The 14,970-nt window shown below is 34.0% G+C and overlaps 3 protein-coding genes across 3 annotated transcripts; 1 reads left to right on the top strand and 2 right to left on the bottom strand.

The window, feature by feature from the left end:
- The first annotated feature begins 412 nt into the window (after positions 1–412).
- Positions 413–2,243, top strand: LOC104814588 (acid phosphatase 1). Its single transcript, XM_010542702.2, has 3 exons — positions 413–840; positions 929–1,138; positions 1,914–2,243. The coding sequence occupies exons 1-3, from the start codon at positions 470–472 to the stop codon at positions 2,089–2,091; spliced, it is 759 nt and encodes a 252-aa protein (XP_010541004.1). The 5' UTR covers positions 413–469; the 3' UTR covers positions 2,092–2,243.
- A 1,104-nt stretch (positions 2,244–3,347) lies between these two features.
- Positions 3,348–4,938, bottom strand: LOC104814587 (leucine-rich repeat extensin-like protein 6). Its single transcript, XM_010542701.2, has one exon. It carries the CDS (start codon positions 4,768–4,770, stop codon positions 3,547–3,549), a length of 1,224 nt encoding a protein of 407 aa, XP_010541003.1. The 5' UTR covers positions 4,771–4,938; the 3' UTR covers positions 3,348–3,546.
- A 3,310-nt stretch (positions 4,939–8,248) lies between these two features.
- LOC104814586 lies at positions 8,249–13,760 on the bottom strand. The gene is made up of 6 exons (XM_010542699.1): positions 13,044–13,760; positions 12,496–12,673; positions 11,643–12,220; positions 10,697–10,981; positions 9,963–10,079; positions 8,249–8,594 (listed from the first exon to the last, which is right to left on the bottom strand). The coding sequence occupies exons 1-6, from the start codon at positions 13,164–13,166 to the stop codon at positions 8,487–8,489; spliced, it is 1,389 nt and encodes a 462-aa protein (XP_010541001.1). The 5' UTR covers positions 13,167–13,760; the 3' UTR covers positions 8,249–8,486.
- Positions 13,761–14,970: the final 1,210 nt, after the last annotated feature.

The following is a 14,970-nucleotide window of genomic DNA, read 5'->3' as shown; positions in this document are numbered from 1 at the left end:
ATATAATTGTTCTTATACCTTTAATATTTAAGGTTAGTTTTTCTTTGATAATTAGGAAGAGTAAGAAAATCCGGGTGAATGAATTTGAATTCGAGATAAGAATATATTTTGCATGTTATGTTATCACTAGAACTTTTAAACTTGGATATTTAATGTTAGTTCACTACATGCGTGTTCAATCTTTATTTGACATAAAGGAAGAATTTCTATCATTAGATATATGATGTCAGAATTTTAATTTGGAAAATACACAACTAATAAATTCAAAAGAAAACTAACTAAAGGCTATATCAGAAATATTCCATTCTAGTCTACTAAATTCCACGACTGACCAGTGACCACCACATTTTATCAAGCCTTTCTCTCTCTCTCTCTCTCTCTCTCTATATATATATATATATATATATATATATTCTCAGCCAACCTTCTCATTCCGCTCACACACGATCAATCTCTCACTCTCCCCCAAATGATGTCTCCGATGCACTTGATCTTTCCCTTGATCCTCCACCTAATTTTCCCGGCGGCCGTCTCCGCCGTGATACAGCTTCCCGGCGGAGAGTCATTCTCCGCCGAGAGTACGTACTGCGAGAGCTGGAGGCTGGCCGTGGAGACATACAACGCCGGAACATGGTACGGAATCCCGAAAAAGTGCCAAGACTACGTCGTCGCATATCTCACCGGAGAACAGTACGATTCCGACTACGAGACCGCCGTAGATTACGCCATCGACTTCGCCAAGACGGTGAAAATTTCCGGCGACGGAAAGGACGCTTGGATCTTCGACGTGGACGAGACCCTTCTCACCAACATCGACTACTACAAGGCTCACGGATACGGGTTCGGTTATCGTGTATCTTCATGCCCTGTTAAACCGGGCCGGTTAAGCAATAACCGGATGCTGATTTTTTTGATATTTTTCGGTTAGGTCGGAACCATATAACGAAGAGAGCTTCAACGAGTGGGTGGAAACAGGAGCAGCTCCAGCGTTTGATGCAAGCTTGAGATTATACAGTGAGCTTAAGAAGATTGGATTCGCCATCATCATTCTAACCGGACGAGACGAGGAGCAAAGAAGCATAACCGAGAAGAATCTTGGAGACGCCGGTTATTCGGGTTGGTCAAGACTCATCTTGAGGTATAAACCCTAATTATTTGGTGATGGTTTATCTTTTTTTTTTTGTTAAAAATGGTTTATCTTTAATAATCACAAGCGGATTAACACGTCAATTAACATGTATCATGTGTTAATCTTTAATTGAGTCTAGTAAGTGATTTTAGTAAATTTTGGGGTCTAAATCATATCGAAAGTATATAGATTAATTAACTTGCAGATATTATTCAATGGTTTTTTTTAATTATTTATGGGGTAGAGTTGACGATATATTTTCTATTTCTGCGTCGTTAAATATATTTTTGTATGAACAGAATTGAAAATATATTTTCGATTCAAAACGACATGGGAATAGAGCAATCCCTTGTTCTATTCTAAGAATAAAAGGAGATTAGTCGGAATGTGGAAGATTTAGAGATTTTATTTCATAATTGAACGTTCATTCACAACATCTCGTTATCTATAAAAATATATATTTACTATTTCTAAATTGGTTTGAATTAAAAATATATTTTAATTTCTGTCCATGAAATATAATTTTTTATGGGTAGAATTTAAAATACAATGGTCTCTAGAGCATGTATCGAATATTAAATTCATGCATATGTTTATTGATATTGTTTCTTTAACAATATACATGTTAAATTTATGGATGTTCGTTTTGGACAGTTTTATTTATTCCATCCAACAACATAGGGATCTAATGGGTTTTGTCTCGAACCAATCTAATGATCAACTAGATTGAATCCTTATAACAAAACATGTTTGATGTTTTTTTTATAAAAAAAAATTGATGTAGGGGTCCAGAGAATAAAGGGAAATCAGCGACAATATTCAAATCGGGGGAGAGATCGGAGTTAATAAAGAAAGGATACAGAATCCATGGGAGTATAGGAGACCAATGGACCGACTTGCTCGGATTTCCCGTGGCCGAACGATCATTCAAAGTGCCTAATCCCATGTACTACGTTCCTTGATGATGACAATGATTATGCGATATGCCTTCTTCTTGGGGGTTGTTATTGTAATTTCGTAACCTTTGGGGCCGGTCTGTGATTTATATTAAAATAAGGGATCAATCGTAAAACTATGTTATTTGTAGTACGTACTGTGTCTTGCCCGTCGGATTTTGATCTGTCTCGTGAGGTGCGTAAAATGAACGGTCGTGATGATTGCCACATGAGTTTGGTAGATTCATCAGCCATGTTGGGTTTAAGAAGGGCAATATGAATTATGGAAAATGGGCTTAAGGCCCATCCAATATTTTTTGAAATTTTCATTACCTAAAAAATGTTGGTTTGTAGGGTCTCAACATTTACACTCGTTTGAATTAAACGCAATCAAATTAAATAATGTATAATCAAAATATAAAATTCCAATGAATATAATTTTTTTAAAATGAAAAATTCAATGTCACCAAATATGAATATAATATAAAAAAATTAAAAATAAATATTTTCATCGACAGGTATAAATTAAATTCGATATTAAATTTGAATGGTTTATATTTTTATAAATAAAAAAATCAAAGAAAATAATGGAACCTAAATCCAAAAGAACAAATAGAGCATTCAATGCTTCAACGTTTCTCTTCATCCACGCCATTTTCCTCTGTCTCGTTCATTCGACAAAGCATATAGTATGAGATAAGGCATCATTAATAATATATAGTAATTAATTTACCCAAAAATATAATATGTAATAATTAATATCCTACCTCTCCCAATTTTGTAGGACACTTACATTTTGTGGATATCAATAAACTTGTCTAAATTATTCTTCCATAATCATTAAATATTGGTTTACAGCTGTATATTTCCAAATTCGATACAATTTCGTTTAATTATTTCTAAAATGTAAAATTTTAAAATAATTATACTAACTCAATTTTATATCGACTCCCCTTCGTTCAAATTTCTTTGCAAATCATTTTGTTCGGTTATTCAATTTCAAATCATTTTAGATTGCTTAGTTTATTAAAAATTAATTAATTAATTTATATTCAACCCAAATGATTGTGGTCGCTGAAGAATGTGACTAAATATTCAAAAAACTTGATTAGTAAGACTATGCTGTCAACTTTGTTTTGCAACCTTTACCAATAAGCCATATTTATGGACCAATTGAACTTTGGGTTATAAACTGTTATTAGGCTTAAGGCAAAATTTAATTTCTCACCAATATACGAAAAAAAAAAAGATTAGAAGGTGACTAAGTACCGATTATGAATAAATTAACCGATAAATGCCAAATCGCAAATTCTTCTTACTAATTTTCTGGTTAAAAAAAAATCTTAGCAAGATTCGATTGCGTTACACGAATAAGAGTCTAAGACTTCAGATTAGGATTACGTTTTTTTTTTTAATTTTTAGTTAATTAATTCGACTAATAATTGATCTTAAAGAGAGAAAAAAAAGTTTCAAACTTTACTCTCATGGCGACGAAGTGTGATTACTGTCGCCTTCCTTCAATCCCACGGTGATCGAAGCGCACAACAATGGCTGCGCCGGAATCCTCAGGCAACTCAACGCGCTTCCGGGAATCCCTGAGCAGTCCGGCGGCGGCCGCTGCATATCTCCGCCGGGAATACAGTTTCCGGCGAAATCGAACCCAGCGTTCCTGAAGAACATCTTCGAGCATTCGGAGCTAAACCCAGAGAAGAAATTGAAGGAGACCGTCAGATTCATCAGATTCCTTAGGGAGCAGACCAAATCTGGTAGCTCCCCGGAGAATTTGTTGTGGGCAAGATTCAGAACCTCGATTTCCGACAGGCACGAGATCGTGTCGGGGATATGACCCATCAAGGAATTGTAGCTGACGTCGAAGACCTCAATGTCACTGAATAGTCCGACGGATTCCGGTACGCAACCGGTTAGCTGGTTGTTTAAGAGGAGAACCTCCTTCAATTTCGAGCTGGTTAGGCCAAAACTCGCCGGAATGTCGCCGGAGAATCGGTTATTAGCGAGATTGATCACCGACGCCGGAGAATTTCCCAGATTCTGGGGGAGTTCACCGTCGAACCAGTTGTTGTTGAGGAAAATCGCGTCTAGCCGCTTGTTGAAGAGATCCTCGGGGACCGGACCGGAGAAATTGTTGAACCGGAGATCGAGGTAGACGAGATTTGGGATATAGATTGTGACAAGAGGAAAAGGACCAGAGAATCTGTTGTTACTGAGGTCAAGTTCTTGGAGAGAATCTAGGGTTCTGAAAGAATCTGGGATTTGCCCAGAGAATCTGTTGCTGTTGAGGTGGAGAATGGTGAGGTCTGAGAGAAGAGCAAGCTCTTTGACAATGGTGCCCCTGAGGTTTGCATGGTTGAGATCTATGGCGGTCACAATCGAACCAGAACAAAAAACCCCTCTGTAAGAGCAGACATCTGGTCCGACCCATGTCTTAAGAACACCAGATGGATCTTCTGTAATGGCGGATTTCCACGTTTGCAGAGCATCGTACGCACTGTTCTGCCGCTTCGGAGCTGAAACAGGAACCCCATTAGGGTTCCCGCCGTTAACTCCGCCGCCGATCCAAACGCCGCCGCCGCTGATTCCGACGCCAATGCCGCCGCCGACTCCGAACGTGGCCTCTGTCTGGATCGAACCCAGAAACAGAACCAAACCCAGAAGCTTAAAGGCCATAGCTTTCTTCTTATTCACCATTTTTCTTGCTTCTTGTGGTTGATTCCTTCGGAATCGAGCGAGAATGTACAGTGGTTTTGTGGGTCGATGAGGTTTAGATTATTGCAGAGTGTAGTTGAAGCATTGATGAGAGAAGACTTCGTATATGTTATAAAGATTGGATTTTTATTTTTATTTTCTTTGTTCTGTTTCCTTGCTGTCCCAATATACATATGATACTTTGATCTTTCATACACTGTTTTGTCTTTAGGTTTTTATTTTAAATTTTTATTGGGTATATCTCTGTTTATTAGATTTCCGACCAATTTCAAAACCCAAATCTCCATAAATTTTGTATCACAAATATACAAATTTTTTTAATGTGAAAACTATTCATAAATATCAGCAACATTTATATCTCTCATCCACGACAGCAAAGAGTACTGATGCATATTTATTTATTTATTTGTATGTATGCAGATGGATCTTTCTCGTGATTCTTTTTTGATAGATAGCATCAAAATCTAGTACTAATGAATAAAATAAAATAAAAAATTGCAGAGTCTAGAAGGCTAAACATAGCATAGAAACTTGGAATTGTTGACTTTTGATGTCAATATGTTTTGGTTGCATCTTATGAGGAAACAAAGATATTAGTGGAAGTTGATTACAGTCATTAGTTTTATAATCATTTTGCAAGAATCAAAGACATGAAAAATTAAGTTTTACTTTTCAAAACCCATGTGGGTCAAAAAAAATTAGGCTGATAATTCCCCATCCTAATCATATAAACAGTACCATTTTTTTATATTTTATCCTTATTGTAATTCAGAAAGAGACTTAATTAGGGTGATTAAATAGATCGGTTCGACCCGAATTCATATTCGGTTTGAAAGGTTTACGTTGGGGTCAACTCACATATTTTGAATCTATAAAATCAAATTCGAAATCCAATTTCTATAGGACTCAGATTCGGATTCCGATCGAACCGGATTAAACCAACCAATTTAATACCATTAGTTATACATTGAGATATTTTTCTTATTAATTTAAAAATAAATAAATCAGTTTTTTCAGTTCTGACCCAAAATTCGATTTTTTTCGTATCTATAAATTCAAGTTAAAACTCGATAATTTTCGGATAGACTCAAACGGGATTTCTTGCCAAAATATGTAGTACATATGAACACACTGCAATGTTTAAGATCATATATAGATATATATATCTCAATCAAGTCTCGTATGTGGAAAATAAATATCATTTACTTAAAAAAAAATGCAAATAGTATCCCAATCAAGATGGTAGAGCCTAATCAGAAGAGCCCAGCAAATGAAGTCCAACAACTTTTATAGCACAGGCAAAAAAATGCACATTCTTACAGCAACATTGCTTCTATTTCTATTTTCTAAAAAATGATATAGAATTTAGAATATTCAATTATAAAATTGTACATTCATAAGAAAAAACATAACCTTTTATACATATTTTTTTTTATAAAATAAGGTCGATCAGAACCGATTGTATACTCTAATCAAATAAAACGCAGTTGGATAATTGTCTATATTTAATTTGATTAGTGTATATAAATTTTGTCCTGATGGGGTTTTTATATACAAGTTAGGTAGATGTGGTGCAGACATTTTTGTAATCATTATAAGTTTGTGAGATTCATGTGAATGCGAGGCAATAAAGCAGAGCCCACAAACTCGATTTGTCATTGTATTGGATTGGATTGCAGCTATTTCCCATTGGTGAATTTTCCCGAGAAAAAAAAAATGAGAAGGAAAGATGATTATATGAGAATAATAATAAAAATAATAATAATAATAATAATAATAATAATAATAATAATAATTTCGATTCCATTAGTTTTGGATAAAGTAGGTTTTAAAAAAACAAATAAGCAAGCTGTTCTTGTTCCAAATATAATTTTAGGATGAAATTTTTTGGGCCAAACTCGTGAAAAAATTAATTGGGCTAACTTTGGATATTTATATATATGACTTCTTATAGATAATCAGTCTAGAGCCCATATTTTTCTAAAACCTACAGAGCAAATTTAATTAATCTATCCGATATATTAACTTAGAAAAAGAAATAGTTTTTTATTTCCTTCGAGATTTTGGTTTTCTGATTCGAAATGTTGAAATGAATTGCATGAACATCTATTTCACTAGTGACACATAATATATGTATAGTTTATAAAACCAATCCTCAACAATATATCTCCTTAAAAAAAAACTAAAATAATCTCGCGATAATGCAGTTCACATGGTTTCGTACATTCTAAGAATCTGATTCATGTGTAATTCTCTGACCATGATCATCATATTAATTAAAAAGTAATGCATTAAATAATTTATTTTAAACAAATAATAAACAGAAATGTGGTTAGAGATTTCGAGGAGTTGAATCTTGAATTATGGTCGAATCCAATTAAATTATTTTTTAAAGATGGAAAAAAAAGCGAATATGAGAAATAAAGGTGGCTCTTGTCTGTTTATTCCTTTGTTCCATTTTCAGAACCTACCGTGCCAAAGCTCTCTATCTCTCCCCCATGTTGATTTTGCTTTACTTCTCCTTGTTACCGAGAATATCGGACATATATATTATCATGTATATATTGTGTATATCTCCTTTCCTTCCTCTGTTTTGATTCGTCCGAGATTCTCTAGGTCTTGGGTTGTTTTCGAGTTGTATAAGGATAGTCGTTCCCGATCAATACAAACACATCGGGGGCGTGGTCAGTCGTCGAACTCACACACACACATATATATAACAAAGTAGTAAAGAAGGTAGGTATATATATATATATGGACAAAAAAAAAAAAACAAAGGGAACAAGCAAAAACATGATGCTTATTCTGTTGGAATAGATTCTGTTTTTTCCCCCACATATATTCAACAGAAATTTCGATTTAAAATCAGACCAAGTTTCTCTTATTTCAAATTTATATACAAAAATCAAACACCAAGAGGGTCTTAAGTGTTAGAACAAAAAGTTTCGACCAGTTCCGGTATTTAAATTATATATATACATATATATTAAAATTTATAGCATCTAAGATATGTTTTTCATGTCTGAAAGCTTTAAATGTTATATAGATTTCAAACGTAGAGACAAATCAAACGATCCTTTTTGGTTCATAACATTGTAAAATCTGATTATTTTTTGTGCTATTGCAAATCATAATTGACTTTCACGGATATACACATATATTATGAATCATAATACCTTCAATTGCGGACCCAAAAATTAGTTTCATTTATTGCAAATTATCCCTTTGTATAATGTTCTATGTGATGTTAGATTTTGACTGTTTCCTTGTAAGGTTGGGAACATAAGACAAAGAATTGCTTAATATTCATGAGTACAATTATATGCACATAAATGTACATCTATTTGTATAATAAGATGCTGTTGATGATTTCCATGCAAATATGCTGGATGTGATAGCTCTCTCTCTCTCTCTCTCTCTCTCTCTCTCTCTCCCCAAGATGAAGTGAAAGATGAAAGCATCATACAAAATCCCTCTCATTCTAATGTTTAAGTAGTTCTTGAAACAAAAATGTATGCACCATATATATATCCCATGCCAAATTTATCGACCAGGACTTCTAAAAAAAGAAACTGTTTCCAAAAACTTGATTTTGATGATGGCGGTGATGATGATCATCATCATCGACATGATGGCAATGAAAACTGATGATGCCGCTTTAACTTTTTTTTGGGGGGGGTTCTCTCATTGGATGGAACCTATCCATGATGTTGATGATGATGATCTTGGTTGTCAGTGTCCGGGGCAGGCCAAAAGGATGAATACTTCAACCACTCGGCTTCTTGTTGGTTTGCCATTGATGAGTCCTGCAAACAACATGTGAACAATATGCATCTCAATACACACACACAAACCTATATATATTTATCTATATATGTATGCATGTATGTATGTATACACTAAATGATTGATAATCTTTGAGAGTTCGATTGGAGTTTTGACGGATTAGAAAGAACTCAGACATGTTGTCCCCCACACAAAGCCATGAAATATATATATATATATATATATATATATATATACATATTATGTCTAGTGCCTAACTTGTCTCGCGAGGGGCTACGCATGAAAAAAGATAAAATATAATATAATATAATGCCATCATTTCCATTTTTTCTAACTTTTAAAGCGCAGGAAATCATCACCCCCTTCACAATGATACCCAAAACGATATATTATGGTTAGTTCGTTACTTTAGTGGCTATTCTTCAAATTATTCTATATAACCAAAGTAAGGTGTATATCTAATATTAAGATTCAAATATATATTATCTAAAATCATTTAAGAAATTCTTGTATATTCTTTTTTAATCGTCCTATATAATGAGATCGGTCCAAAAAAGATAATTTAGATGTAAAATTTTTAAAATATAACTAAGAAATGTAAAAACAAAAAATGAGAGAAGAATGCAGAGGAAAAGGAAAAACATGGAATCTTGAAAAATTGTTATAAGAGTTTGACAAAACGAATGTATATATACCTTTTAACAGATGGTGCAAGTATATTGTTTTAGATTGACTCCAAAGTACTTTTAATCCAATTTTATAAATGGGATAAGAAATTTTCTCCTTAATTAAAGTTAAAAACACTGAAACTGTAAAAGCATAAAAATAAAAAAATAAAAGAAAAGAAAATAATCTGACAAATTTTCTGTGGGAGTAATTTAGGTACAAAGCAAACTCAAAAGGGAAAAAAAAGGAAAAACGAAAGAAAAAAGAAAAAGGGTATTTAATATTTATCCCCAACTTTCATTCAACATATAACCTATATATCCATTTAATAAGTAACTGACCTTTATATTTTTCTGAACCCAGAAGCCAGATATGAAAAAGGACACATCTTTTCTTAGTTTCTTGTGCACCCAAATAAAAAAGATTCAAACTTTGGTATGACCCCCATATAATAATCATAATATATATATATAAAAGATAAAAGCATGTTGATGTTGTGCGAACCGCTGATCGATATTAAAACTATACAAAATGCTATCTAAACATTAGCATATGATATAAGCATATATATATATATATAGTCTATATATGTACTATAAATATCTTTGTACTTTACTTTTATATTCTTTTTAGGGTTTTGTTTTCAGACTTGTGGGGGCAAATGAGAATTCATGAAATTCAGAGTCAAAAAGGGAATTATAACGAATAAATTAATTACTTACATCTTTTATATGATGAGAGGCAGAAGAAGAAGAAGAAGTGCATCCCATTATGAGTTCCTCCAATCCAGACGCTGACCTGCTCCCTCCCATCTTCCCATGATGTTGTTCTTGTTGTGTCTTAATTCAATCCGGTCAAAAAAGACAAAAAAAAAAGCCAAAATTTATTTTATTACATACATATACATACATATATATATATATATATATATATATATATATATATATAAATTTGAGAAAAGAACAAATTCAGTCAAACCACAATCGATTTGTCTCTTCATGAGAAAAGACAATTGGAATTTCCTGTTTGGCCTACACTAAAAGTGTCTTGGCTTTTCTTGTCTTGTTAGTTAGCCACGTTTGTGGAAAAAAAAATAACAAGGCATAATAATCATTTGATTTCCCCCTATATATATATATATGATATTTGTAATCATCTTTATTCAGTTATATTATCTTTTTCATTTTAGCATGTTTCTGCGTGCTTGTGGGAGCTTCATCATCGTTTCTTAACCTAAGTAACATGCATGCAACATGTCCTTCGAAACCTAGAATTAATGGTAGCCACTATATATTCTATTAGCTAGTTTTGTCTGATCACAGTGTCGGACGTGATGTCCATAGCCCATAATAATAATAATCGGCCTTGTTTATGATTATTATTTGAATTTTTTCCCTAAATTAATGAGATAATGTTTTTTTACACATTAATTATGAAATTGGATGAGCCCTCTTACCTGAAAACTTTCACCTGGAAGCAGGATTCTAGGGACATGATGATAAGGACTCTCCTCAATGATGTTATGTTGCAATGAAGATGGTGAAGAGATGATGGTAGACATCGGATGAGTGGGCTGGCTAACGTGGAATGCGGCAGCAGTACTAGCCACTTGATGTCGATGTTGATGATGATGATGATCATGTACCATGTGGTGTGATGACGATGATGATGATCCATGATGATGATGTTGCTCGGTGACGTCGACCTCGGATGTGACATGGGCAGGAGCTTCCCTTCCTACCTGAAAATACACACGTCAATCCACATTTAGCAATTTCTTGCTAATGAGTCATTCTTTTAAATCTGACATTTTTTTTTAAATTTCGGATATCTCTTATTTCATTTACACCTTGTTTAGTCACATGTGGTTTGGCCATTGTTTTCTATAATTTATTATTTGTCGGTTAAAACTTAATTATACCATATTGTTAGTTAAGAATATTAATCAAGAAAGGTCCATTGGGCATGGAATAGTTATAATTTCGTATAATGCAAGCAAAAGAGAATATCCCAAAGTAACCCTAGACACCTTTTTCATAACGCTTCCTCATTTTCACCTTTACCTCTTTGTGAAAGCCAATAACATGGCGAATTAAATAGACTCGAACCTCATTAATTTATGGCAAGTAACAAAATATCCTATAACAATTAGAAATGCAATATATACATCGCCAATACAGTCATCTCATATAGCTAAAAGCCTTATAATTTTTGTATCGAAAGAATAGATCTCAATACACAACTACCATCTTTTATTCATTATCTATACATATATATAAATAGCTATTCCATATGAAATTTATGTGATCAAATTTTATATTTGTTGCATGAATGAATTTAGTGGATTAATATATAAAAAAAGGTCAATGAAATGCTAGAGGAAAAAAAGATCAGACACATACCTCATCGAAACTCTTTCGAAAAGGGACAAAACCGAGCTGATCCATAGAGTAACTCGGGAGACCAGCTGCCATTGCTGCGGACACAACATTAACGGTACTGCTACCACCGGCAACTTCATCGGATCGGTTAACATTCACAATCTCCCTTGAAGAACAACTCCCACTAGTTCCACTATGATCTCTTCTTGTAGTATTTTCTTCTCCGGCAATGTTCAAGCTTCTCTCAGATGACCAATTACATTGTCTGGGCTGCGTTTGGTAGAAGATTTTGGACACGACAAGCTCTCCTTCTCTCTCTTCCTCGTGTGTTCCTAAATGGTATTGGTGCATCACCCAATTCGTCTTCTCGGGTTTTCTGTTTTTTCCAAAGTTGGTGTATAGAACCAATATCTTCTTACAACCCTTTTGTTTGCCGTTAACCATGACCGGTCGTGTCTTTCCCGTCTTATGCCACCTTGTCTCTCCCGATCCTTGCAAGTCGCATTCGTTTTGGATCTTTCTTCTCTTTCTTGTTCCCGTTGTGTACGCCTTTGACGGCCTGTGGAAGAAATGTCTGCTCAACCCATCTCTCGTTACTCCTACAAAATTAAAACCCAGAAGCCAGATATGAAAAAGGACACATCTTTTCTTAGTTTCTTGTGCACCCAAATAAAAAAGATTCAAACTTTGGTATGACCCCCATATAATAATCATAATATATATATATAAAAGATAAAAGCATGTTGATGTTGTGCTGCTTAAATGTTTTTAGCTTATATGATCCATACATATACGCATGGGTTGCATGAATGACCGACGAACATGAACGCATATATGTATATATGTTGTATATATAAATATAACTATATATTACCGGGAAGTTTCTCGGGATGGGTATAACAAATGCCGTCTTCGCCTTCAATGGTGGGGATGAATTCGTCAATGAGAGGGTGAGACTTAATGTCTTTAGCTGAGACTTTGGCCTCGAGATGTTCTATCAGTTCTTGATCCGTCGGGTCAAATTTCACCCCAGCCGGTAAACCAACCCAATCCTGATACCTCTCAAATTTGATATTCCCACATCAGGAAAAAAAAAAGAAAAAGAGAAAAAGGGTAATTAAGATATAAAAGAAGCAAAAAAAAAAAAAAAGGAAGAGGAAGAGGAAGAGGAATATATATATGTGAGTACGCATATAGACGCTTTTAAATTTGGATTTGAATTTCTACTTCGCGAGAGAATAAAACAGCGAGCATCATTCTTGATGTTCTTCATTGATTCTTTTATCCTTTTTCCTCTTTTTTTTTTTTATAAATAAATGTTTTCTTTGGTGACCTAAAATGAAAAAGAAAGCGAAATTCTTCTATATGTGTTTATGTGCGCGTTTAAATTTAATTTAAAAGAGAGAAAAAAAGGAATATTACCGGTTTGCCATCGAGCTTGTGGCCGCAACTAGGGCACTTCATGGATCCACAAAGCTGGTGTTCCTCTATCTTGGAGTCGATCAGATCCGACCCGGCGACCGAACCCGGATTGCTCTTGTTCATGGGTTCTCTCTCTTCACAAAAAATCCCCCAATTGATTTGGTTGATTTTCTGAAAGATATATATATGTATGTTATCCCTTGTGGCTGAATAAGCGCGCGACGAGCTCTTGGTCTGGATTTCGGTGGCGATAGCAAAGCCCTTCTTCTGATCATATCCGAGTGGAAAATACGAAACCAGCCTCTCTTCTTCTTCTCTCTATATAGCGTGAACCATCTGATGAGACAAGGACAAAAGAGGGTTCTGAAATCTAGAGGAGACAAGAACACGACATGCAGGAAGAAAGAGAAATGATGGGTTTTGAGGAAGAAAAAAAAAAGCCTCAAAATATGCTAAAAGAACAAACTTGATTAATTCAATAAGATCTCATGACACACTGAAATCAAGATAAAACATATGACAGTAGAGAGAGAGAGAGAGAGAGAGAGAGAGAGAGAGAGAGAGGGAATCCAGATCAAGAACCAGACAAGAACAAGAAGAGGAAGAAGATGGAAGAAGAAACTGTCAGAGTTTGATGTGAAGCGATAGATTAATAGGCATAAGCTTTTGGAATTCTCTCTCTCAACTTTAACTGAAGAAGGAAGCGAGAAAAAGGAAAAGGAGAGCCTGAAACCATACACTGACCGCCTTTATGCCTTTGCTGATTTAATAAGCCGCTCTCACTCCCTGAGGCGGTTTCTGTCACACTCACAAACTTGTAATTATAATAAGATTATATTATTTTACATATATCACACGAAAAAAAAAAGTACGTAAAAACCCTTACTTTCAATTTAGGTTGATGCCCGAATTTTGGTCCGGATCCAACCCCGACAAATAGTGGATTTCGAGTCTAAATTTTTTTGTCCTAAAAAATTGAATTTCCGGATCGGGTTTAAATCGGTTTCGAACCGATTTGAAAATTCATTTTTTAAAATTAATAAAAAAAGAAAAAAAATAGAAAACAATTTGAGCGGATCGATTCGAGTTCGATCCGAGTCCGAAATATATAAATCGGGCTTCGGACTTGATTATATATGTCTGAACAAAATCGGACGACCTAATTGACACCCCTAAAGTCTTTAGATATGTTCACACATCTATGTACATATACGTGTCACTATATATATATATGTACGTGTATATATATATAAACCACCATTCATGTATATATACATTTGATATACATATATGACTGTGGGTCCGCGCACTATGCAGGTGGGGTATACCTACTAAGTTCTTTTTTTTCTTTATAGAGTACCTCTTACATTACGTATAACATATATATACGCACGAATTTTTTTTTTTTGTCAAATTAAAATTAAGAAGTCATTCACATGTTGAAGAAAGTTTTGATTTTTATATGATTTTATCACACTTTTATGTAACACATAAAAATGCATACACACACACACACACACACACACACACACACACACATATATATATATATATGGTACCTGTTGAAATCTATCTTACGCAAACATGTGACCAAATATAGATAAACCACACACAATTGATTTTGAATATAAACAGGATTGAGAAGGAAATGATAAGAAAAATATATATATATCAAGGTGAGATTTTAATAATAATAAAAAAATTTGACAAGAACTCTCATGGGCATCAAGCTGGAGATGCGATCATGATCCTTTTGCTATTCAAATTCTTTTTTAATTTTTCATTTAAGAGAGAAAGGAATTAGGAGGTTGCTTGATTAGTAAGGTAATTCGAGCACTGTACCCATCATATGGACCACACCAACTTTTTTTATATTTTATATATATATATATATATATATATATATATATATATATATATATATATA

Source organism: Tarenaya hassleriana, unplaced genomic scaffold (assembly GCF_000463585.1).
Source record: "Tarenaya hassleriana unplaced genomic scaffold, ASM46358v1 Cleome21, whole genome shotgun sequence".
Classification (NCBI taxonomy): domain Eukaryota; kingdom Viridiplantae; phylum Streptophyta; class Magnoliopsida; order Brassicales; family Cleomaceae; genus Tarenaya; species Tarenaya hassleriana.
Note: the sequence above shows the minus strand (reverse complement) of the source record. Positions and strands in the feature narration are given on the sequence as shown.